Source organism: Rattus rattus, chromosome 9 (assembly GCF_011064425.1).
Source record: "Rattus rattus isolate New Zealand chromosome 9, Rrattus_CSIRO_v1, whole genome shotgun sequence".
NCBI classification, from domain to species: Eukaryota; Metazoa; Chordata; class Mammalia; order Rodentia; family Muridae; genus Rattus; species Rattus rattus.
The window spans coordinates 84,248,530-84,275,584 of NC_046162.1; the positions used below are offsets into that span (position 1 = coordinate 84,248,530).

At 39.4% G+C, this 27,055-nt stretch overlaps 1 protein-coding gene across 5 annotated transcripts in view; it reads left to right on the top strand.

Annotated features, from left to right (window-relative positions):
- The window catches only part of Rps6kb1 (ribosomal protein S6 kinase B1), a 43,337-nt gene extending 19,023 nt beyond the window's left edge, over nucleotides 1–24,314 (top strand). For 2 of the 5 annotated variants that reach the window (XM_032914392.1, XM_032914393.1), the window contains exons 5-15: nucleotides 3,933–4,080; nucleotides 6,329–6,386; nucleotides 7,775–7,875; nucleotides 10,683–10,773; nucleotides 10,929–11,019; nucleotides 11,794–11,901; nucleotides 12,672–12,734; nucleotides 12,886–12,963; nucleotides 16,525–16,632; nucleotides 19,151–19,263; nucleotides 20,368–24,314. In XM_032914392.1, the coding sequence (XP_032770283.1) occupies nucleotides 3,933–4,080; nucleotides 6,329–6,386; nucleotides 7,775–7,875; nucleotides 10,683–10,773; nucleotides 10,929–11,019; nucleotides 11,794–11,901; nucleotides 12,672–12,734; nucleotides 12,886–12,963; nucleotides 16,525–16,632; nucleotides 19,151–19,263; nucleotides 20,368–20,605 (1,197 nt within the window). In that variant the 3' untranslated portion in view covers nucleotides 20,606–24,314. Of the gene's footprint in view, nucleotides 1–3,932; nucleotides 4,081–6,328; nucleotides 6,387–6,574; nucleotides 6,618–6,717; nucleotides 7,230–7,774; nucleotides 7,876–10,682; nucleotides 10,774–10,928; nucleotides 11,024–11,793; nucleotides 11,902–12,671; nucleotides 12,735–12,885; nucleotides 12,964–16,524; nucleotides 16,633–19,150; nucleotides 19,264–20,367 lie in introns of those variants that run through there. The other 3 variants (XR_004389155.1, XR_004389156.1, XR_004389154.1) reach the window with 3 other exon arrangements.
- Nucleotides 24,315–27,055: the final 2,741 nt, after the last annotated feature.

The following is a 27,055-nucleotide window of genomic DNA, read 5'->3' on the forward strand; positions in this document are numbered from 1 at the left end:
AGAAAACATTTTATTGTTTTATGTATGTGAGTATTTTGCCTACATATATGTCTGTGTGTTTCTGGTACGTATAGAGGCCAGAAGATTGTGTCAAATCCTGTGGAACTGGAGTTATGGACAATCCTGAGCCACTATGTAGGTGCTAGGAATTGAACCAGCGTCCTCTGGAAAAGCAGCTGGTCCTCTTACCAGCCCTGAATTGTTCATCTTTTGAGTTGGTCTATTTTTAACTTCTATTTAAAAGTGATTTTTTTAGTGTATAGGGTATTGGATGTTATGTCTGTGCACCCCTGCTCAACATCTCTATTTTGCTGAACATTCAAATTTTTAATTTCAGCTTTTGCTGTATAATTTGAGAGTTACTTGTGGATGCTATAATTTTTTTTACCCCTAAATTCTATTAAAAATATGGGTGTTTTCATACTCCAATATTGAATTGTAATATAATTATTATACTTGAAAATGTTAACATTAATGTTCAATACTGTTTCTTAATTTATAGTCTTTGTTCAAATGTTCCCAGTAGTCCTTACTTTGGAAAACAGGGTCTCATAGCCAAGCTGGCTCTGACTTACTGCATAACTGGGGCTGACCTGACCCTTCATCTCCCCCTTGCTGAGTGCTGATGTGGGCATCATGAATGGCCTTGTGCCGTTAGTTTACTGTAGAGCCATTTCTTACTCTTTAAAGAAATTGTCTTTTATGGAATTGATTGTCTTTGAAGAGTCCAAGTCAGTTGTTTAGCTCATAACCACCTGCAGTTCCCACCTCCAAGGGTGGCCTCTGAGACACCTGCACTTATTTGCACGTACCCCTACACACATACACACATTTAGAGAGAGTTTTGTTTTGTTTTGATTTTTGATATTTTGAAATGTAGTCCTGGCTGACCTGGAACCCACTCTGTAGACCAGGCTGGCCTTGAACTCACAGAAGTCTGCCTGCCTCTATCCCTCAAATTCTGAGATTAAAGGCATGCACCATCATGACTTACAAGAACATTTTTCAAAAAAGAAAAAAGAATCAAAGCAAGAAGTTGGGCACAGTGGTACAGATTCCAGCGTTTAGGCAGCTAGTACAGGGTTTTAAGTTGAAGCCAATGGGCTATGGAGTAAACCACTTCTCAAAGGCCTGAGGATGTGGCTTAGATGGTAGAATGCTTATCTAGCATCCAAAAGCCCTAGATTTGATTCGAAACTCTGGGGTGTGTTGTGGCACATGCTTGCACTAACTTAGCTTGGAAGGTGCAGAGAAGAGGAGCAGAAGTTCAGAATCATTCTTGTCTCCATAGTGAGTTTGAAGCCAGTCCAGAGTACATGGGACCCAATTAAAAGAAAAGTCTAGAAAAACAAAAATAGATTTGGTACAAGGGGCAGTAGCTTACTGAGCTGGTGAGGTCAGGAAGACCACTTGGCTCAGGAATTCAAGATCAGTCTGGGCAATAAAAAAGGACCTTTTCTCAAAAAGAATTAACTAAGGAGTCAGTCTGAGCTGGCCATGTGGTTCATGCTTGTAACCCACCACTTGAGATGTAGCAGTATAAGGCCTGCAAGGGCTTCAGAGTGAGAGTCTATCTCAAAAGCCCCAGACAAGAAAGAACCAGTCTAGACTTGTCTTTCTCTGTGTTATCTATTTCTATTATAATTTACTGTGGTTTTCAAATAATGCTGATGAGAATTCTGTTTTGTTTTTTACAGGAGTTCATTTTAGAAATGGCATCTCCTACTTGTTGCTTAGGGTTGTCTAGGACTCACTGCATGTAGTCAGACTAGGCTCAAACTTCCGGGAGTTCTGCCTTAGCCTCTCGCATGCTGGGATTCTAAGCTTGTGCCACCACTGTGGTGCTGGGGATTAAACTCAGGACTTGATGTGCCTTCGACAAGATCTGTCCTGTTGAGCCACATCCCCAGCCCAAGAGTACACAGTCTAAAGTTACGTAGTGTCTGTCCTTCTGCTTCCATAACAAGTTATCAGCAGAGCACTCTGTTCTAGGTTTGTTTGTTTTGTTTACTTGTCTTATGTAGTCCTGCCCGTCCTGGAGCTTACTGTGAAGACCAGGCCGACTTTAAACCCTTAGAGATCCACCTGCTTCTACTGGGACTAAAGGTGTGCCCACCGGGCTGGTCAATTTGTATATTTCTGTAACGCTTACTTTTATTTTACATTTCTGTCCTTGATTATATTTTATTCTTAGAGTATGTAAAGTTATTAACAGTCAGAAATAGAAATTATTATAATTGCAATAACTAAACAAGATGATGGTTGGCAAATCATTGAGATTTAACTCCTCAAATATATTTAAAAGTCTAATTCTTTACCATTCTTTTTTTTTTTTTTTTTTGACTGTTACCTTTGAGGCCTTCTTAGTTGTGTTTAATTTTATAGATGGAAACCTGATGTATGTTTGGTTAGACTTTTTCAGTCAGGGTCTTATGGTGGTGTTCTGGTTGGCTTGGCATAAGCTGACCTCAAACTTAGGGTCATCCTGCCTCTGCTTTCAAGTACTGGAATTCTAGGTCTTCGCCATCATGCCCAGCTTAGGTTTGCACTCTTTCCTCATTCTTCCATGAAACAGAGCATATACTGTATGGACTGTAAGTGTTCTTTTAGAACACATAAACCTTCATAGAAATGCTTATGTTTCTTAGTCTTTTTATGGCTGTGCATCATATGTAGATTCTGTTGACTTTCAGCCAATATACTACGTATGGACATCCAGTTTCTCTCTAGTCTTTTCACCTTTGTAGATATTGTTACAACTGATCATGTGTGTAAGTGTCCCATAACACTGGGGGCTTACCACTGGGATAATTCCCTGGGACTTCTGCTCCATGTGTCCAAAGCTACATCATCTCAAAATTATTATTATTATTTCTTCTTCTCCTCCTCCTCCTCTTCCTCCTCCTCTTCCTCCTCTTCTTCCTTCTCTTCCTCCTTCTCTTCTTCCTTCTCTTCTTCCTCTTCCTCTTCCTCCTCCTCCTCCTCCTCTTCCTCCTCCTCCACTATTAATTACTGACAAGACTTCCTTAAACTTACTAATCACCATAGCTGTCCGTGAACTCCTGACCTCCCTTCCTGCTTCTGGCTCTCTCAAGTGCTGAAATTACAGGAATGCACCTTCACACCAGTCTTTCATTATTTTGTAAAACTATTCAGGCTACAAGCCTTTGTCCTTTCTAATTTTTATTTATTTTCATTTTCTTAGTTGTAAGGCAATTTCCCTAGGTTCTTGTCCTGGCCACCCGCTTTGTCGCATTTCTTCCCTAAATATCACAGTTCCACTACCGGCGGAGGGTTCGTCATTACACTCATCAGCACTTGTGCTTGGATGTACAGCCCTCCATTTCTTGGCCTTTGTCTCCTCCTCCAGCTGAATCTAACCACTCATTTGCATAGTGATCTTGTGGGTTCCCTGGACACTTCCGGTTCTGCCCTGCCGCTCTTCCATGGAGTGCTTTTTAGACTTCCACATTGCACCCTAACGTTGCAGTTTTGTTGCCGTGGCGTCAGGAAAGCATCTTGCCAGGTTGAGTGCAGCTGCTCTGCTTGCCCTTAGGTTCTGTTCTTGCTTTCATTGACATCTTTCCTCTTGATACTCTGGGCTCCAGGGACAGGATTTCTTATGTTTTCTGTTCTTTTGGCCTAAAGTTGGGAGCATACTAAGGCCTCCCCTGTTAGTGAATACATGCATAAACTTGATGTTTAGAGATGCCTAGAGAAACCCATCTAGGTTTTCATTTACATGTTTACTACAAAACCCCAGGGTATTTAGATCTGTATAACAGTGAGGAGCCTCTGTTACCCCACCCACCTCTGTTTCTGGTAGGAATTATTCTGTATTAGCCAGAAAAGCATAAAATAGATTTTATCCAGTTACCATAGGATAAAAATGTTCACGATTTTGTTCTTATAGATCATCTCTTTTCCTTTAGGCAATGATAGTAAGAAATGCTAAAGATACAGCTCATACAAAAGCAGAGCGGAATATTCTGGAGGAAGTAAAGCATCCCTTCATTGTGGATTTAATTTATGCCTTTCAGACCGGTGGAAAACTCTACCTCATCCTTGAGTATCTCAGTGGTTAGTACATAGTTCCTGTAATTATTTACATTTGCTCCAGAAACTGGGTTCAAACATTTCTTTCCAGTGAAAAATGTTTTTTTCTCATTGTGAAAAAGGCTAAAAATTAATGAATAAGAAAGAAATTCACATGTGAACAGATGTTTCTATTTACAGACAAATATGAAAGAAACTTGGAAGGTTTTCCTGTCTGTAATTTTATTTAAAATCACATATTAACACAATAATAAGCTGGGGTATCTACTGTAATCCACATACCCCATTAAATGTTCCTTTCTAAACTGAAACTGGAAACTTACTTGAGAGTATTATAAGACACCGAGTGTTTTTGAATTACATCTTTCAGTAACATTTTCAAGGACCTGCTCCCTGGTGGGAACTTACAACTCCCTTTTATTTTTCTCTTTGGTTTGTTTGCTTGCTTGTTTGAGACAAGGTCTCATTCTGCAAACCAGGCTGGCCTGGCGTTCACTGTGTAGCTTATGCTGCCTTTGAGTTCCTGGCAGTCCTGCTCCTGCTCCAGCCTCCTGTATGTTGGGGTTACTACAAGTCTGAACTACTACATGTGGTTCCTGAATCATATCTACAGCACAGATGTGCACATACACTTGGTATTTTCTGTTTTTCTTTTTTTTTCTTTTTTGAGACAAGATCTCTATACAGTTCTAGCTGTCCTGGAACTCAACTATGTAGGCAAGGCTAGTTTTGAACTCAAGAGATTGCCTGTACTAATATTAAAGGCTTGTGCTACCAGGCCTGGCATGCCTGCAACAAGTTTCATGATAGTTCTTATCATGGGTCTGAAAGCTGCACAGTTTCACTCCTTTTTGTTAATGCTGCTTATCTTGTGAGTTATTTTGTAATTTTAGACTTACATAGATTTTATGAGTAGTACAGGGTTCCTCACCCAGATCCTCCAGACAGTGCGGAATTCCTACCCCTCACCTAGATCCTCTACACTCCATCATCACTGTATTTGCTTATCTTCCTTCATGCATATGCATGTGTGTACATACATATGCATACATACACAGTCAACATTTTTTGTACTATTCAAAGATTTATATAACTAAAACTCTAGCATTTACTTTCTAAGTTCAAGGACTTTTTTTATGTAACTAGTTATAAAATAATTAGGAAACTAACATTAATACAATAATAACTTTTAGTTTTCTTTAATATTGAATAGTTCCTTAGTCTGTCTTTGTCACATTGACATTTTTTAAAATGTGTATAGCCCAGTTTCTGTAGAATGCCATCAATTTGAGTTTGTCTGATGTTTCTTTAGGAATAGATCCAGGTTATGCGTTTTAACAGAACTGTCCAAGTGACACCGTGTTCCTTCTCAGCGTTCAGAACAGGGGTGCATGGTGTTTAGATCTTTGTCCCACTGCTGTTAATGTTCATTGTGGTCACATGATGTCTGCGGGTGTCTCCGGAGGAGACATTTTGGGATTACCTCAGAGTCTCCTCTCATCAGGCTTCCCGGTCCAGTGTTGGTGTTCCTAACTGTAATAGCTAACGTGTTTGCCAAGCAGTTTCTTCCTCCAGTCTGCCACCTTTATCACTGTGCCTGGTGCTCTCCTGCAGTGCAGAGTTCTCTGTTTGCCATTGAAAGCCATATCTTGGGGTTGGGGATTTAGCTCAGCGGTAGAGCGCTTGCCAAGCAAACGCAAGGCCCTGGGTTCGGTCCCCAGCTCCGAAAAAAAGAAAAAAAAAAAGAAAAAAAAAAAAAAAAAAGAAAGCCATATCTACTCATCTGTTTACATCATCATGGGAGTCTCGATGTTATAGTATAACCCTTTATACTATCTGATACTCAAATTATGTCGCTGTTAAGTTCGTTTTGTTTATGTAAGGGTTCTGAAAAAAAGGAACGTCATATTCAGTAAAATTTAGGTGACTTAATTGTGTACTAACTTTTTTACATATGGAAAAAGTACTAAAGAGGCTTTAATAAAGACTTTTTCAACTTCAGGCTAGATAGAAATCTATATATTTTGAAGTTTGCAGGTGCAAAAGTTGTAATTTCAAGCCAGTTTTAGTTCCTAAACTTAGATGTTTTATAGAATAACAATGCTGCTAAAAATTGCTTCCTGGAGACTTGAAACCTCAGTTTTTAGCAGCTTTTTGTTTTTGTTTTTTAGTTTTTAAGGAGTCAGTCTTATAGATAGAAGAAAGTAAAAATTTATTAGAAGAGGTCTGGAAGTAAAGATATTTATTCCTAATACCTTTCCTTTCTTTATAGGAGGAGAACTATTTATGCAGTTAGAAAGAGAGGGGATATTCATGGAAGATACAGCTTGGTAAGTAGAGTTTTGTGGTTGTATGGACTCAGGTAATGACTCGTGTAATTAAAGCAAACCTACCTTCCCGCTGTGGGCAGCCACACAGTTCAGTAAGTTGATCTGGAGGCAGTCAGTCACTCAGAACATCAAGGGGGACCTTTGGGACTGGGCAGCTGTTGGAGGTCACGTGATTCCTTTGCCCCCAGGCCTTGGGTGGACCGCTCTTCACTGCAGAATTTCCTTGAATTGGTAAGCTGCCTGCCTTGGTTGTGGGTGAGTGTGGTTTTCCAGTGAAATTTTGTATGTGGAGCAATGGAAAGTATCAGAAATCATCTCCTCTTTTTTTTAGACTTTCCAGTTCCCAAGGTGCAGTCTTAGGGAGGTGGTAACCCTGAGCATACATCTGTGGATTGATTTTATAGCCAGGATGGGATCTGCCCTCCTATTCGTAAGATGGCATCTGCTTCAAATTAAAAATATACACATCCTTTTGTGAAGTGACTGTATTGGGTAACAGTAAAACAGTTTGACCTACACATTAATTGACTAGAAAACACTTAAATGTTTTTTCTATCTTAATTACCGAACTGCATTCCATTGTTTAATTTCAGGCCTTTTCTAACACAGAAGCTGCATTTAAGAAAGAGCCTTAGGGATGAAGTGCCCCTTTTTGGAGGAGGCTCTCTGAGCCCTGTGGAGGCTGTGGTCCTGCTAGCTGTGAAACTGCCTCAGTCCTCTAGGACACACCCTCTCCATCCTGGAGTAATCTGCAGGATTGCAGCCTTGTTACACAGCCAGTATTGCAGTGCTTTGTGCTTTTCGAATCCACACAGGGTTGACTCAGCCCTTTGTTCTTTTGAGGTAGATAAATTTGAGTGTCACACAGTTTATAGTTGTGGGCTGGCTGGCAAGAGGGTGGGCAGATACTGTGGGCATTGCTGTCTTTAATACACGGCCGTGTTATGTAAGGGATGAGTGGGCTTCTACAGGTCATGCCATAAGGACCAAGACTTGATCTCTTAGAATAATAAAGTCCCTATTTCTTATGGAATCTTAAATATGGGGGAGGGTGGGAGGAATTTGTTTGATTGAATGACTGTTGGCCTAATTCCTACATAGAGAGATTAGAACCTAATCAATGATAGAATAGACTGGACATCTTTGCACTTTTAGCACTATGTTCTAATGGAAAAATTAAAACATGGTATAGCTTGACTAAAATGAGTGACAAATGTCCCCCTCATTGTGGCATCATCCTGTGCCATCTCTTTTCCCAGTACATTCTTTTGCCCCTGCTAATTTGGTCTTTGGTGCATGTCTGTTTCTTTCAAGGAATTTTGTTCCATACATAAACTGCTTTGGATAGATTACTTTTTAAATTTTTATTAAATCACTTCTGTTTCCAGCTTTTACTTGGCTGAAATCTCCATGGCTTTGGGGCATTTACATCAAAAAGGGATCATCTACAGAGACCTGAAGCCGGAGAACATCATGCTTAATCACCAAGGTGGAGATTTACAATTCTGTAGTAAATAGTCAGCGTACAGTCCTTCCACACAGATGATGGCCATTTTCAAGGCTCCCACGTTTATCTCTGTCTTGTTAAACATATTTCCCCTTAGAATATATAGCATCACAGTACTTTCCAGTACTTTAAGTATTTAGTGTTTCATGATTGAGCTTAATAGTTAAACACATTAGCCATTCTTTACAACTTAAAAAAAAGAAGTTATATAAAATGTTTTATTTAACTCCAAAGCCCATTCAGATGTTGATATTGATTTATGCCATTGTGTTTTAATGACAAAGACGCAGAAACAGTAGAAGCAAAACCTGTTTGTTTTCTTAGACCTTGTCTTTCGTGCAGCAGCTGGCACTGAACTGAGAGTCTTCCGCTCCGCCTCTCAAGTGTAGGACTTACATACGCACACCACCACCATGTAGCTGAAAACAACTTTTTTTTTTTTTTTTAAAGATTTATTTATTTATTTTATGTACAGCATTCTGCCTGCATATGTGACTGTAGGCCAGAAGAGGGCACCAGATCTCATTACAGATGGTTGTGAGCCACCATGTGGTTGCTGGGAATTGAACTCAGGACCTCTGGAAGAGCAGTCAGTGCTCTTAACCACTGAGCCATCTCTCCAGCCCGAAAACAACTTTTTATAATAAATTTTAACTGATGCTTGAAGAAGAAAAAGACGGAAATTGAACCACATTATTTATACAGTCCCCGTAATAAAATATTCAGAGAAACACACATTCTGTACAACTATTTTTTTTTTTTTTTTTTTTTTTTTTGAGCTGGGGACCGAACCCAGGGCCTTGCGCTTGCTAGGCAAGCGCTCTACCATCTGTACAACTATTGATTAGCAAAGCAGGCATTGGCTAGAGCTCCCTGCCCTGCAGCTCAGTTTCTACTGCTGTAGTCTGACTGGGAAGACTTTGCAGTTTACTCAAGGAACAAACTAAGAGACTAAGGCATCTACACGGTTGTGAGCATTCGCTGATCCTTAGGTCTCCATAGGATGATTTAAGAGGTAGGTAACCAATGTAAACTCTTAGACAAAAAGTGGTGAGGCCTATATAAATGTTACAAATGGTGCTTTTTAAAAATTTGTTTGTGAGGGGCTGGAGAGATGGCTCAGGTTTAAGAACATCTGCTCATGCAGAGGACCTGGGTTTAATTCCAGGTGTCTTACAACATTTATAACTTTAGTTCCTGGGAATCTGAAACTAGGATTTGCTGCCACCAGGCACACGTGTGGTATATATATATATATATATCTCCCCATAGACAAAACCCTCATACATATGAAATAAAAGAAAATAACACAACCCCCTTTTTTTTTTCTTTTCTTTTTTTCAAACCCAGGGCCTTGCGCTTGCTAGGCAAGCGCTCTACCACTGAGCTAAGTCCCCAACCCCCACAACCCTTTTTTTAATGGAAAAAAAAATGATAGAATTGACAAGCTGCATTTTTGGAACTGTGTCTGTGTCTGTATTCTTCCCTTCCCTGTCCCAAGCCTGAATTCTTTGTTGTTGATTTTGATTTTAAGGTATTCCTTTAAAGTTTTGTTTTTTTTTCCTGTTCTGAGAACTGAACCCTGTTCTTTGTTCATGCTACCACCAAGCTATCACCTCCAACCCTTCTGAGTCTCAGTTCTAAGGCAGAGGATAGAACAAGAAAATGGTGGACTAGCAAAATTAAATCCATAACTTTGGATATATCACGGAGTTCTATGAGAATAAAAGCTATGGCCTGGTATAGTGGCACACAACCTGTAGTCCTAGCACTGTAGAGTCTAAATAAAGAGTCAAATTCAAGGGTAGCCTGAGTGGGTAACTGAATTCCAGGCCGGGTTCTGTCTCCTGCCCAGATCAGTCTCCAAAAGGGTTCTGAGAGGCTGGAGAGATGGCTGGGTAGCTGACCATATGGCCGCACAGCCATTGGGAACTCCAGTTTCAGGGGTTCTGAGCCCTCTTATGGCTTACATAGGCATCACTACACAAGCTCCTCTTATATTCATGCAGGCAAAATTACTCATACACATAAAATAAATTTCTTAAAAATGAGAAAATAAAAAATACATATAGCCCAGTTTCCTTTTTTGTGTCAGAATGTAGTCGATGTTCACAGTGAACAAGTGTGAGTAAGTGAGCCGTTGCCTTTTGTCTGAAAGGAACCTTCAGCAACAGGGCCCTTGCTGTTAGCAAGCCACTGACAGCTGAGAGAAACTTATCTGAAATCATCTTTGTATGAGGTGGAATTCCACCTTCTGGAACAGAAATGGTTATCCTCTGCAAATTTTAATTCTTTTCCTTCACTGGCAGCTTTTGGCAGTAAATAATTCAATTTGTTTCTGCTAACTGATAGCATTTGGCATGGTAAGCCATATGGTAACATTCTGAGACTATTGTAAGAACTCTTGAGTTCACTGTGAAGAAACAGTACAGTTAAAATATGCTGTAAGTTTTGTTTGAGTGCAGAATGTTCACTAAAGGTATATATTACTTAAGCCAGATTTCAAAGATGCTTTTTCAGGACAGAACAGAATTCTGCATATAGGTAAAGCTGGAGCTCTAGACAGTTGCATTAGTTTCTATAGTTTCTCCCACTGCACTGATCGTATCACTGGCAGTACCGTTTTTATGTTGTTGTAACCCACAGTAGATATGGCATCTAGTATCAGCATCTTCCAGAGAAGTTTTAGAAAGGAAAAGCTAAATGGAAAGTATACTATCTGTGTGTTCTGTTCAAATACTGCATGTACTTGAATCTCAGAATAATCATGCTCTACTCTTTCATTGTAGGTCACGTGAAGCTGACAGACTTTGGACTATGCAAAGAATCTATTCATGATGGAACAGTCACGCACACATTTTGTGGAACAATAGAATACATGTGAGAGCTGCATGTTAAAAGAAATAAAACTGGTTTGGGGGTAATATCTAACTTTTACCTGGTTTAAATTACTCTTAGTTTTCTTAGTTTAATAACTTTATTCAGATGACATGAATGTGAGTAAATTGCAAGGAATGTTACTTTTCTCACTGCAGGGCCCCTGAAATCTTGATGAGAAGCGGCCACAACCGTGCTGTGGATTGGTGGAGTTTGGGAGCATTAATGTATGACATGCTGACTGGAGCAGTAGGTGCACGTTAAACCTGCATGGTTACGCTCTGTGCCGGATAGTTACCAAGCCGTTAGTGAGAGCACGTGCTGTGCTTTTTTTTTTTTAAGTTTTTTTTTTTCCCCCAGGGCCTTTAGCTTGCTAGGCAAGCGCTCTACCACTGAGCTAAATCCCCAACCCATGTGCTGTGCTTTTAGAACATACTCCTGGCGGAGTGTTTTCAAAGCTGAAACATTTGTTGATATTATTAGTTTAGCATTAATGGTAGCTTCTGATTTTGAGGGATTCTATACTTTTAGAGATATTTTTATTAAGGTGACATTTGTAGGGGCTGCAGAGATTGCTCAGTGGTTGAAGAGTGAAGTCTGCCCTGTTAGTTCCCAGCATCTTAACAGGTTGTGCACAGCCTTCTTTCTATAACTGTAGTTCCAGGGGATCTGATGCCTCCGGTCTTTGTGGGCACCCACACACATGTGCTAAAACCCACAGTGCCATGTGTACACATAATTAAAAATTTAAAAAAAATTAGACTGACCTATGTCCTGGCACTCTAATGAAATACAGAGAGAGAAATGGAAGCATAGATGAGCTGCTTCACCGACCACGCAAGACTTCTGGGGTTTGTTCCTTAGGCCTCACTGCTTCAAGCCAGAGGTCTGAGTTAACTATTTCTAAACATGCTTTCTTATCTTAATGTTATATCAGCCAATTCAGGAACTAGATAATATGTTTAATTAAAATTTGGTTTTATATGCTAATTTTTGTTGTTGTTGTTTTTTTCCCTACCCCAGCCTCCATTCACTGGGGAGAATAGAAAGAAAACAATTGACAAAATCCTCAAATGTAAACTTAATTTGCCTCCCTACCTCACACAAGAAGCTCGAGATCTGCTTAAAAAGGTAGGGTTCTTAAATGACAACCTCATCAGCAAGGCTTAATGAGATTGCATTTGGTACACACACACACACTCTCACCCTCCCGCTCTCTCTTTCTGTCTCTCTCAGACACATATATACTCTCTCTTTTTCTCTCCGTCACACACACACACCCTGGTTGTTTGTTTTGTTTATGACTCCCTATTGGACTCAAACTCATAAAGATCTGCCTGTTTGTGCCTCCTGAGTCCTGGGGTTAAAGGTGCAGCGCTGCACCCGGCTCATGCTTTTATGTAATTCTTTGAGAGCTTCGTGTGTGCATAGATCCATCCCCACCCTTTTGCTTCAGTGTCCTCTAATGTCTCCAGCAGCTCCCCATCCCAACTTGGTGCTTCTCTTCTTCTTTTTAATCACGTACACAGTTGAGTTAGCGCTGCCTGCATGGCTTCGGGTGTGGTGTTAGCTACTTGAGCATGGGTGATACACCAGTGGCCATGCCCCAGAGAAAATCCTGTTCTTTCCAATAGGCAATAGCTTCTTCACTAAAGATGGGGGAGGAAGGGGTTAATAAGCCCTTCCCTATCTAAGAATTTAATTCACATTTTGTTTAGAGTCATATAGAGATACTAAACAGAAAAGACAATTTTTTAAAGCAAAGTACATATTTAAACATTTTTCTTTTGTTCTCAAACATTATCTGGTATTAGTAAATTATATTACTTGAGCACAAATAGGAACAACATTGAATTTGATTAGTTACAGATTTTCATCAGTGCTTCTTTTCCTCCCTAAAGCTGCTGAAAAGAAATGCTGCTTCTCGTCTTGGAGCTGGCCCTGGGGATGCTGGAGAAGTCCAAGTAGGAACTGAGATGTTTGGTGTTTGGGGGAACATAATGTTAATTTTGCATATTTGTTACATTGGGTACTCATATACATTTAGCTTATTTTGTCATTTTTGACTTTAGAAAGGTGGTTTATCATTTCATTCATCCCCTTGACTTTTTCTAGGCGCATCCATTTTTCAGACACATTAACTGGGAAGAGCTTTTGGCTCGGAAGGTGGAGCCCCCCTTTAAGCCTCTGTTGGTATGTATATATGTATATATGTATATGTGGGAGCATGTGACATGGGGGTCTATAGCTGCCATTTCCTCTGTTGGTATGTATATATGGGAGCATGTGACATGGGGATCTATAGCTGCCATTTCCTCTGTTGGTATGTATATATGGAAGCGTGTGACATGGGGATCTATAGCTGCCATTTCCAGTACTGAGGGCTGAGCCTGGGGCCTCACACATGCCAGTCAGATGCTCTGTCTGTACTGACACTTCAGACCTGGTAATTTTTTGAAAAATCAGAGAAACCAGGTATAGTGGTGTACTCCTGTATAATAGTCTTTATCAGTGACGTCTGCTATGACCCTTGCCAAGTAAGATCACTTTCTGAGGAACCAGGAGTTTGAATGTCAACATGAATGTGAGGTCAAGAGAACATAGTTCAGTCTATAAAAATGCTTATGGTTAAAATAATGCTTATTTAACTTATGTCTTTTACCTCAGGACCTCAGAAAATATGTTTTCTTTATTTGGGGAGATATAGGTGAAGGAAGAGGAGAATGGGGCTAAAACTTTAGTCAGGGTTTCCACTGCTTTGAAGAGAAATCATAACCAAAGCAACACTTATAAAGGACAGCATTTAATTGGGGCTGGCTCATAGTTTCAGAGGTTTAGGTCATTGTCATCATGATGGAAGCCTGGCGGCCTACAGGCAGACATAGTACTGGAGGAGAAGCTGAGAGGTCTACATTTTGATGCACAGGCAGTCAGGAGGAGACGTCTTCTAGGAAGCTAGAAGGAGAATCTCATTTCCCAACCCCACAGGGACACATTTCCTCTAACAAGGCCACGTCTCCTAGTAGTGCCACTCCCTGGACCAAGCATATTCCAACCACCATAGGCTGATTATTATTTGATTACAGAGCACATGATGTCAACACACATAGGGCTGGAGAGATGGTTCAGTGCTTAAGGGCATTTGTTCTTGCAGAGGACCCACGTTTTATCCCCTGTACCCACATGGTAGCTCACAGTGGTCCATAACTACATGTCCAGGGGATCCAACACCAACACCTTCTGACCTCCAGTGGTACTAGGACATGCACATAGTACACAGAAAATACTCAAGAAGTTTATGTAACCTTAAGATGTCTGCCTATAGGTATGGCACGGATAATTAACTAAATACCTACTTCTGAACTTCAGAGATGATCAGATCATCTTTTGTAAACACAAGTGTAACATATCACAGTTTGTAAGGTTGACCAATTGTTTATTTTGATTTCCCTTTTACCCCATTATTTTCAATAAGGAGTCATACTCTATACACAGTTAGGTGCTCTCTTTCTTACAATATACAAATATACCCTCATATCTTCTGGTCCATCTGCTCTTAGAATTCCTCAGATTTAAGAACAGTGTGTTTCTTTTTTTTAGATTTTATTTTATGTGTATGAGTATTTTACTGCATATTGATATGCAGTAGGTGTGTGAGTGTTTATGCGCGCGTGCCTGATACTGTAAAGGTCAGAAGAGGGCATCAGAGCCCCTGGAATTAGAGTTATGAATGGTTGTGAACCACTATGTGAATGCTGGGAACTTAATCCAAGTCTTTTGGAAGAGCAGCAAGTGCTCTTAATGACCGATCCATTTTTCCATCCCTGCATTCCGTACATTTTAATTTTGCTCATTTTATCCCCATTGTGTCCACTATTATGTTAATCTATTTCCAAATTATGGAACTCGGTATACAGATGGAGCTCCTGGTGCTGTATACTCTGACAAGGAAGCTTATCTTACAGTATAGTTTTACTTCTTTTAGAGAGATGTTGGTAGTATTAATGAGTGCCCATCATTCTGAAGTCTAGAAGCATTTTTGTTTTGTTGCCGGAGGGCCCTGCTCCTTGAACCTACAGCTTAAGGGCCAGCACATGGCAGTTCTCTACCCTGAAGAATTATCAAGCCCAGGGGCTGGAGAGATGGCTGTGCAGTAAAAACTAGAACACTTGCTGCTCTTTCAGAGAATCTAAACTCAATTCCCAGCACTAACATGGTGTCTTACAGTTGTCTATAGCTCCAGTTCCAGGGGATCCTACACATTGTGGCTTCTGTGGGCAGCAGGTTTGCATGTAGTGCAAGCAAACACATAGACATATAAAGTAAAAGAATTAAAACAATTAAAGTTATCAAGGTTCATAATGTCAGCAGTGCTGAGGTGAGAAACTCTAGTTCTGTGTTCTCATCATGTTCACGCTTTATTAACCAGAAGTTTTCCATAAAGCGACATTAGTTGTTTGGTTACCCACGGTATAGTTGATACCGGGAATGTAGGCTAAATGTTTGATTTTTTTTTTTTTAATATTCTTTAAAATAATGAAATAGTTCCTTTTTCCCCCCCTTCCTCCATACTTTTTTTCTCTCCCTCTTCTTCCTCTGTCTGTCTGTCTCTCTCTCATACACACACACACACACACACACACACACACACACACACACACACACACACCCAGAGAGAGAGAGAGAGAGAGACAGAGACAGAGAGAGAAAGAGAGAGAGAGAGAAAGAGAGAGAGAGAAACACAGAGCACAGACAGGCTGGCCTTAGCCTCACAGTTTACCTCTACCTCCTAAGTGCTGGGATTAGAGCATGTATCATCATGTTCAGCATTAGTCATAATTTTTAATTGATATTTATTTCCTCTGTTTGGTTCATGAGTCAGACTAGATACATACGAAAGAAATTAAAGGAATCTGGTAGGTAGAGCTTAGATGATACTATTCCTTAGTAAGAAAATGTACTCAGAACAAATCACTACTTTAAAACTGTAAGACAGGAAGTAACCCATAGTAACCCATAAGAACACTCTTATGGGAGGGAGAGTTTGGTATTGTGTGTTTGTACCAGGTGATTGCACATGCCCAGCAAGTGCTTTACACAGGGTGTAAACAATGCTTATATCCTGGGTGGCTAGCCCATTGTCTTATCTCATCTGAACTTGTCTTCCATAGTTATCCTTATCTAGACTTATCTCTAGGAACTTAGTGAGTGACTGGATATACTAAAAGGTTATGATACTCAGTTTAGATAAGGATAATAATTATCTACTAAAATCTATTTTAATTCATATATAAAATATGAAGATGTAGGCTTTGTCTCACTGGTAGAGCATTTTCTTGCCTAGCAAGTGTGAAGCTCTGGGTTTGAACTCAAGTACCAGAAATACACAAAAGGATGATGCCAAGGGGCTGGAGAGATCCCCAGCACCCAATGTTGGCTCACAACCGTCTGTAACTGCAGTTCTAGGGGATCCAGCATCTTCTGGGCCTGTGAGTACCAGGCGCATGTACATGGTGCATGGAAATACATGCAGTCAAAACACCTGCACATAAAATAGACGTTAAAAATTATAAAGACAATGATGTAAATGTACCATGACACTCTACCTGCATTTTTTTTTCATTGTCTGTGGCTGCTAAAATTATTGTTTTATTACAGTCAAGCCCTGTGCAAAGAATCTAGGGCTTGTGGCATCTTTGATTGATAGGAATAATATAGACTGTTCACCATTTTCTAACCATTGTTCTTATGAAGCAATCTGAAGAGGATGTGAGTCAGTTTGATTCAAAGTTTACACGTCAGACACCTGTTGACAGCCCCGATGACTCAACTCTCAGTGAAAGTGCCAACCAGGTCTTTCTGGTAAGTGAGAGAATTTAAGTCTCCGTGCAGCCATAGGAAACTTCAGTATGATGCAGTGAGAAGTTTATGTGGGTAGCCTGAATGACTTTGCTTTTAAGCCATTTCCTTGATAACTACTTACTGGTACCTACACATTTATTTTCATAATCTTAACATTCTGTTTTAGAAATTGCAGGGATTCATGTTTAGCTGAGTGGTAGTGACTTAGTGACGTGTGGCTCAGCATCACAAACAAAACCCAGCCAGAACAGAACTGTTTTATTCCCAGATAGTCATCATAAAGTATGGATACTATGACCAGGCAGGGGTGATGCACACCTTTGATTCCAGTACTCAGGAGGCAGAGGCAGTCAGATCTCTAAGTTTGAGACCAGACTGCTCTACAGAGCAAGATCCAGGATAATAATAATAAATTATGGTTTGTTGTCATATTTGTGTAGCTTTTATTTGGTTCTTATACCTCTACCTCCCTTCCAACTCCCCTAACAGTAGGTAGGAGAGAGAGAAGGCTAGAGGGAAGACGGAGCACAGACATAGACCTCTTTAGGCTACTACTTCCTGGTGATTAGGGGTGTCAGGTTCCTAGGCACAAGTCCAGTCTCTCCAAACAGCAATCCAGCAAACCAGCAATAGCAAACAAGTGATTCAGCAAATGCAACAGCAGTGGCAGCAGCTACATCTGGCCCTCTCAAGGTTCTCAATTTATACCCTCTACAGACTCACCAGAATTAAACCATCTACAGCTGGCAAAAATCATGCCCCTCTTAGAGCATGAGACAATCATAGTTAATGGCTTTAGACAGGCCATTATCCCACACCTGGGATTAAAACAAAAACATTCACAAAACATAATTGGGTTTTTAAAGAAACTAAAACTCTGACTACACTGGTTACTATCAACCTAATTATACAGGACATTTATAATGTTAATATTTGATAACAGAAATAGTGATTCATCTTTGAATAATAAATGCATTAGTTTTCATTGAATAGGTGTCTGTGTGCTGTATCTCTAGTCCAAAGTCTCTTTAGAAATTAATCTAAAAATAGCGAGGGGCATAGCTCAGTTGAGAGCATAATGTAAGTGTGGCCTAAAATTTGGTCTCCAGAAGAGCCAAAAATAACTAAAGAAACCACTAAGATCCCACTTACCTATATATTCTGATATTACCTGTAGCTGTCTTAGACACCAGAAGAGGGCATCAGATCTCATTACAGATGGTTGTGAGCCACCATGTGGGTGCTGGGAATTGAACTCAGGACCTCTGGAAGAGCAGTCAGTGCTCTTAACCACTGAGCCATCTCTCCAGCCCATCTCCATTAATTTTTAATGAGATATTACATAGGAGATTAAATATCTGTTCAATTTGAGATTATTAAAACTGAAATAGGGCTGGAGAGTTTGTCCTTAGCCACCAGAACACACAGAGAAATGGCTTCTGAAACCACAGCGTACAATGCAGAGCTGTACCTTTCTTTTGAGTTCCCCCCAGTCTTACGAACTGTGATGCTCTGTGATTCTTAGTGCTCACTCATCTGGTACTGTGCAGGGAAAGCATATAGGCAATAGGACTAATGGCCGAGCAAACAAATGTGCAAGGACAGGAGAGGCAGGAGCCTAATAAAGACAACTGAAACTAACACAATGGTGCTTGTGTGCTGCACAGCGGCATGTTCATAATGGTGGCTCTTGGTAACCAAAAACAAAACAAAACACAAGTATGTGGCTCAGTGGTTAATATTGTGCTGCACTTTTGTAGAGGAACCTGGGTTTCTCTCCCAGCAACTATGTTAGGTAACTCAAAATTACATGTAACACAGCTTCAAAGGGTCTCATACTCTCAGGCACCTGCACTCATATGCACATACCTACATACAGACATGCATGCATATACAAAATTAAGAAATTAGTTTATCCTGTTATTGGTGTGAAAGTGGGAAAGTCACACAGAATTCTAGTTTGGGCTTAGTTATGAGCAACTGTTTTGGAATATTAATCCTAACTAACTTTATAAATACATGTGTATGCGTATAAATATGTGTGTGTATAACATGTAATACGTCTATTTAAACAGTGTGTAGCTGGCAATGTACCAATTTATGTTTATCTTTATAGTCAACATTTTAATGTTCAAGCTATATTTCCTGCAGTTTTCTTCCCTACTACTACAAACAATGGGGTGAAATTTTGTTAATTAGCATATCAGGTTCTTTTTTTTTTAAAAAAAGTATAAAAATGCCAGATGTGGTGGTGCTCACCTTTAATCCCAGCACTTGGGGCAGAAGCAGGCGGATCTCTGTGAGTTCAAGGCCAGCCTGGTCTACAGAGTAAGTTCTAGGATAGCCAAAGCTATCCATGGAGAAATCCTATCTCAGAAAAAAAGAAAAAGAATATGGAGGAATATATACATTGGTGATTTTAGTTGTACATCATAGTATTGATGTCGCAGACTAAAAAGCCATTTTCTTGACGTGTGTGAGCAAACATCATCCTGTAGTGTACTGTGCTGTTTTTCAGGGTTTTACATATGTGGCTCCATCTGTACTTGAAAGTGTGAAAGAAAAGTTTTCTTTTGAACCAAAAATCCGATCGCCTCGAAGATTTATTGGTAGCCCACGAACGCCTGTCAGGTATTTCAGACTCCTTTATTCTTTTTTCCTGTTCATGCTCTTGTATGCATGTTCATGTGTATGCAGGGGCAGATGCATACAGAGAAAACAGCCTTGGGTGTTGCTCCTCAAGCAATCTCTGTCTCTCTCATTGGCTGGAACTTGGCTAGTATGCTGGGCTGGCTGGCTAGGGTGGGTCTAGAAACCTGTCTGTCTCCTCCTCAGTGCTCTGATTACACCCATGTGCCACAGTATCTACTTCTTTTCTCTTACATGGGTTGTGGGTATCAAGCTCAGGTGCTTGTGCTTGCAAGGAAAATGTTTTTAAGCCTAGAAGAATATAGCTTAAGAAATGCTTGCAAGTTACACAGATAAAAGGTCTGTCATATTTTGCCTAATATAGGCATAACATCTATCTTCTCATACCAAGTGTCCTCTTTATGCAATATCAATATTTTATATATGCTGCATATTATACATATAATACAGAATTGTTCCTTCTGATAGATATATACACAAATCTATGTGCCTACCACGTTATGTCAAGTGTACCTGCACACATTATACACATTTTTTTAAAAAGGTAGTAGAAAGCAGAGAAAAAAAGAAGAGGCTTCCATTACCTATGGGCAACATGGCCTCCCAAGTGAAGTAACTTCTAAAAATAAGGAAAAAGCTATCTATGGAAAAAAAAAAAAAAAAAGCAAAAGCACAGAGTACTGAAGGCAGAACAGTAGCCAGGACAAAGCCTCTGGAGAAGGGAACATGCTTTTGGAAATAAGAAGTCAGAGTTCCTGGACTGTGGTAAATAAGAAAAATGGCCCCCAATTTGGAAAGTATTTTGTTTTAAGTGCAATGGCAAGTCGTTTTTAAGTGGGAGAGTAAAATGGCTTAACAGTATGCCATTAAGGGCTTTAAGGCTCAAGTGTAGAGGTAAAGAGGCTGGTTTGGACACGCTAGTGATTAGTCTAGGAGAAAGATGGCTCAACCTTTGTCTTTGGGACGGTCCACATGAAAATAAAATTAGATAAAGTCACATCGCCCTTCCCTTTAAGCATGAGGGGAATCTTTGTTGTCAAGATGGTCCTTGAGACAAATGAATGATAGCTCTTCCTTGTCTTAAAGCCCAGTCAAATTCTCTCCTGGGGATTTCTGGGGACGAGGTGCTTCAGCCAGCACAGCAAATCCTCAGACACCTGTGGAATACCCAATGGAAACAAGTGGAATAGAGCAGATGGATGTGACAACGAGCGGGGAAGCTTCAGCGCCACTTCCAATCCGACAGCCCAACTCTGGGCCATACAAAAAACAAGCTTTTCCTATGATCTCCAAACGGCCAGAGCACCTGCGTATGAATCTATGATGAAACAATGCTTTTATTAATGCAAATGCAAAAAGGAAACAAATCCTGGAAGGGGATGTGTGAGGATCCTGCAAGATAAAAATGAGAAAATGGCAGTCTCAAAGAGTCAGTGTCATTACCTGGAATGCTTTCGATGGAGGAAAAAATAAACATGGATTTTTAAAAAATCAATCAATGGTGCAAAAAATAAACCCACAAAAAACTCAAACAAAATAGTATTGTGGAACCCACAGACACATCAACTGACTGGTTCCTATCCTAGCAACATCTCAGCGTTCGTAAGGATTCTCATGCTGATGGCTGCAAACTGACAGTATTAAGGGTAGGATGTTGCTTCTGAATCACTGGTAAAGTCTGATGATGTCACATAAGGGTTATCCTAATAGGCAAAGTACAAGATTGCCTGTAATACTTGCAACTAAGGACAAATTAGCATGCAAGCTTTGTCAAACTTTTTCCAGCAACACAGAATCAAAGACAAAAGAAACTTATCGATTGATGTTTTACGTGCAAACAACCTGAATCTTTTTTTTATATAAATATATATTTTTTAAATAGATTTTTGATTCAGCTCATTATGAAAAACATCCCAAACTTTAAAATGCGAAGTTATTGGTTGGTGTGAAGAAAGCCAGCTTCTGTTTCTTTTCTTGATGAAATAAAATGCAAATGAATCATTGTTAACCACAGCTGTGGCTTGCTTGAGGGCTTCGGGTGGACCTGGGGTGTTTTTATTTTTTTTTATTTTTTTTGTTTGTTTTATAACCTAGCTGCAATACTTGTCTGTAATACTAGGGGAAAAGTATGTTTAATCATTTTTACTTGCAGTACTGCTATGTGTTAGGCGTAACTGCAAGCCTGGGGACAGGCAGAAGGTGGATAGTCTGCATTGCATCCTTGTCCTGGGCCTGCACTACACTGGAAAAAAATATCACCACCTGTTCTTATACCAGTATTTGAGTCTAGCCCATGGCAGGGGAGGGACAGAGGAGTCAGGCTAAAGTGCGTAATAGAGCAGTGGGCAGGGGAGATGGACCTGCAGGGAAGAGGGTGTTGCCGTGGGCCATCCTCTTTCTATCTCTTTACAGCATATTGGTAAGGCTTTAGTTTTACTTTGTACTGTTTTGCTGTTTACCTTCCTTAACAATTTTTTTCCTTGAGAGTCTAAAACAGAAAATATGGTGTTTTTTCCCTCCTGTTCTGGGGCTACATTTTTTAATTGTAAAAATATTTGATGGCCTTTGATGAATGTCTTCCATAGTGAATAAGAAAACCTAGTGGCTTAATTTAGGAAACATGTTAACAAGACACTGTTTTTGAAATTGTAACAAAATCTACATAAATGATTTACAGGTACAAAGAATAAAAATAAAGGTAACTTTACCTTTCTTAAATACTTCCTGCCTTAAGGAGCATTTCCATGACTAGCTGGTGAAAGGGTTTAATATCTGCAAAGCTTTATAACATAGACTTCAGCGCATACTGGTCTAGGTAGATGGTCACACAGTGAGTCCTGTCACACCACTTTGTTGGTCCTCTATGTCTTCAGTCCGAACAACTCACTTGGTAATAGTTGCAGCCCTCGGGTTTCTTTACGCAAATGCTCTTGCTGTGTTCCTCATAGGATCCAAGCCATAAAATTCTTTATGCATGTCAGAATTAGTCAGGATTGACCCAGACCTTGCTTATTTAAATTGTAATTGAAGTGAGATGGGAAGAAATTTTAACAGTGAGTGAAAATAGAACCCTCTTGAGGGGCTGGAGAGATGACTCAGCAGTTAAGAACACTAGCTACTTTTCCAGAGGTTCTGAGTTCAATTCCCAGCCACCCCCATGGTAGCTCACATCTATAAACGGCAGTCTCATTAGATCAGATGCTCTCTTGTATGCATATGTGCAGACAAATCATCAACATACATAATAAAAATCTTAGAACAAATAAAAAAAACACAGCCATGACAGATGATGGGAAATACTGCCTTTCAGTTGTGGCATAAAGTCCATCTTGGACAGAAAAGTTTTTTATCATTTAAGTGATCACTCCTGATTCTCTGACTGTAGCAGCATCTTGGGAACTTCATTATTGTAGCAGTAAATTAGGAGCTGCAGTAATGATTAAGAATGTTCTTCATTCTTTGAGAGTTTGTGGTATTTAAAAAAATAGAACCTCCCCAAAAAACCTATGGAAATGCATATAGGAATCATTTCAGATTGCAAATGGCTTGAGCTACTCTGATATTTGTTTCCAAATGTGTTTACTAACTATAGCATTGACTGCCTGGCCAAATTCCAATAAAACTTTTACACTAAATGATTCCTTCTTAGCCCTAGTTGCTAGTAATATGTGCACTGTGACCACCCCATAAACTGTTAAACTGTTTCATTACTGCCAGCAATAGTGGCAAATATTGCGATGTTTTTGTGTAGAATGTATTAACTGTACACTTCCATCTGCACAAATATATAGCTTTTCTATCACAACATTGATTAAGTGAAATTGATCATGCTGTGGCAAGTTTATTAATAGAAACTTTCATAAATGGATATCCCTACTATGACTGTGAAAACATGTCAGGTGTCACATGAGTGTCACAGACAGAAAGCACATGCCTATGCAATATGGCCTACTCTGTATTTATTTGTAAAAACTGAAGCATAATTTAAAGTGTATGTCAATACTGGTTTGAGTTTCTAAGAGAGTTGTTCATGCTTGTACCAGGTAAGTATGTAAAAAAAAAGATTAAGTGCTTTTTTCTTTCATTACTTGATTATTTTCTTTAAAATCAGCTATTACGGGATATTTTTTATTTTCTACATGCTGTTTTTTAATTAATATGTACTCACTGAACTGAAGTTTACTAAATTTGTTTTATAAGGTTTGTAGTGTTACAGAATAACTGGGATTTATAAACCAGCTGTGATTAACAATGTATTAATTACTGAACTTGAACCAGACCATTAGAAAAATTATGTTATTTCTTCCCCTTATATGCTCTTAAAAATTTTTTCCTCCATACTGTTTTTGAGATAGTTTGAGATTTGAGAATAGGATGCATGTATGAGACTCCATAAATTCAACATTCTGTACTATAGGTGACAACTATAAACAAAATATATCTTAGCATTAATATCTTGAGCCTTGAACATATTTAATACAGGACCATTTTAGAAATATTCGGTTAGTTATATATATTCCTAGCTTACAAGGGCTAGATCTAAGATTATTCTCAAGAGAAATGTTGAATTTATGAAGAATGGATTTTGAGGCTTTGAAAATGAAAATGGTTAGTATCTCAAAATATGTCAGTATCCAAACATCTGTAGTTTTGTCCCAGGAGCAGACATTAGCTAGCTGGACAAACAGCAGTGATAATATTTGTCACACAGGGCCTATGGTTTGTTGCTGAACAATATAATACTTTTCTCGTGTGACTCAACACTATAGCACAAGTATTATTTTCCTGGATTCTCTGGAGGAGCATCTAAAAGACGGGTTTCTGACAGTGTTTGCTCTTTAAACTATGTCTTCTTCTACCCCAAGTTGGCTTTGCATCTATCACATAAGTTCTTTAGCTGCCTTATTAGGAGTTCTATGAGGGCAACACCTTTTCTGCTTTTCATCTTGTATTTAGTTTACTGTGTTAAAATATTTGATTTCAGATTGAATGAATGTAAATAGAAATTAAATGAAATTTGAATGAACATAAAATAGAAGTGATTTTTTTATTACCTGAGAGAAAAAAATTTAGTATACATATTTACTATAGTATACATAACCAATGTACAATTTTTCATTAACATGTTAGATATGTTCATGTTATCATATTTAATAAACTACTTTTGTATGAGAAATGACAGTTATAAAACTTTCTCCCAAGATATTAGAGCTATTTAAATATATAACAAATTTTAGTGGTCACTTTATGTATTAAAATTACAGATTCTTGTTAATTTTAAATATACTTGAATTGTTTGCTTTTAAAAATCTTCATGCAACAAGCTATATGGAATCTAGCGTCACATAAAAATGGCGGGAATACTTTCTTGTATTAATAATCATCAACAGCTAGCTTTGATAATGTAACATTCATGTGCAAAATAATTGTACAAAAATTTAGCAAATATGTCAGATGGCTCCACAGTTAGGAGCAACGCTGTGCCTTGCAGGGGACATGGGTTTGGTTTCTCATACCCACAAATAGTGGTACATCATAACCATTACAAAATAAATTTGAAAAACAAAAAAAAATCACCCATCTCGCCACATTTAGTGGTGTCTGCCTTTAATCCCAGCACTCAAGAGGCAGAGGTAAGCAGATTTCTGTGTTTGAAGCTAGGCTGGTCTACAAAGCTGATCTACAGGACAGTGAGGGCTGTACAGAAACCCAACCTTGAAAAAACTGAAAAACAAAAACTAAAAGTATCTCTAGCAAGGAGTTATAATCTCAGTCCCTGGTGGTTGGTAGCATCTCTCCCTTCCCTTCCCTACCCTCTCTCTTGGGACATTTATTTTTATGTGGATAGGTATTTGCATGTGTATGCATCATGTGTGCAAGGCTCAAAGAAGCCAGAAGAGGGCATCAGATCTGGAACTGGAGTTAAGAAGGCTGTTAGCGGGTTGGGGATTTAGCTCAGCGGTAGAGCTCTTGCCTAGGCGCGCAAGACCCTGGGTTGGTCCCCAGCTCGAAAAAAAAAAAAAAAAAAAAAAAAAAAAAAGGCTGTTAGCTGCTATGTGGGTAGTGGAGTTTTTTTTTTTTTGGAGCCTGAGACCCGAACTCAGGGCCTTGCGCTTGCTAGGCGGCGCTCTACTACTGAGCTAAATCCCCAACCCCCCAGCAGCACTTCCTAATGTGGGTACAGTGATTGTTTAGAGTATGACCTGAATTCACAAAATTAGCCCTCTCCTTTGAGGTGAAAGCAAAGAGGACAGAAGCAAGAGAAATGCTTCAGTTCATTACTGATAATGAATACCACAACATTCTTACATTGTCTGTTTTTTTGTTTTGAGACAAGATCTCTTTATGTAGCTCTAGGTGGTCTGGAACTTACTATGTAGACCAGGCTATCCTTGAACTCAAGAGATCTGTCTGCCTTTATTTCTCAAGGCCTGTGATCAAAGGTATGCACCACCACATCTGGTGTCAATTTTAACATTTTTTCAATTTAAAATAGTCTGTCATGTGTGTACATTCATTCCTACATGTGAGGTCAAAGAACAACTTTCAGGAGTTGGCTCACTTCTTTCATTAGTTCTAGAGATCAAATTTAAGTCGTCCAGTGTGGCAGCAAGTGCCTGTACACACTGCACCAGCCCCATCACATTCCCCTGCCCTCTACCCCTGCAAGACAGGGTTTTTCTCTATAGCCTGTCCTGTCCTGTAACTTGCTCTGTAGACCAGGTGGGTATCAAACTCTGGCCCACCTGCTTCTGCCTTTTAAGTGCTGGGATTAAAGTATTTGCTACTACTTACTGCCCTTTTCGATTTTTGACGAGTACCCTTCTGAAAAAAGCCCATCATAGTCTTCTACAGACTTACTTTATTATTTAATCATATTAAAAAGCCAAGGTGCCTGGACAGCTATTAGGTAAGAAGCTGTGATAAGTGGTGTAAGAGGGCTGAGTGTATTAGTTTTGAATAGGAAGTAATTTGATTTTCACAGCCAAATTTTAACCACAAATTGCTTTCTCTCATTTATCCCTTGTACGTTTAAAACAACAAAGCCAGGAAGATGATTTAACGTATTTAGCAGTAATTCTCAATAGGTAAGGAGTGTGTATGTTTGTGTATAAGATTATATTTGTGTGTACAGATATACACACACACACATACAATATACACATATATAGAGTGACTGAATACCCGTGCGCTGATTTAGTCTGTCTTTAAATTTTAATTTTAGTCAGGTGGTGGTGGCACATGCTTTTAATCCCAGCATTCAGCATAAACTTTGGTCCTGGAAGAGCAGTACATGTTCTAATGTGCTGAGCCATCTTTAGCCTGTCTTACACTGCAAGTTTGTTTTCGCTTCAACTTCTCCTTCCCACTTTCATTTCCTTGTTGCTGATGATAAATGAGGAGACACCTTAGTAGCAGCCCTTTAGACATGGGAAAGACTTCAGCTGCTCAGAGGAAACGTGAGGAAAGATAAAGTGCTCCATTACCTTTCCTTCATGCAGAAATCAGCTGGAGATGACCAGCACCAATGCTCTGGCTTCCCCCAGTGAAAGTTGCTGTTTTCCCGCTTTCTCCTCAATATGGAACTCAGCCAGAACACGGTGCACACTAAGCAGGCTCCACCACAGCCTTGAGTGCAAGCTTTCCCATCTTTACGGATGGTGATGGTAAAACTTGTGAGCTACATCCCCAGCCCACATTAAAATCACTTTGTCATTTCAAGCTATTACACGGTACTACACAAAACACAAGGCAGGTAATGGCAAGGAGCACA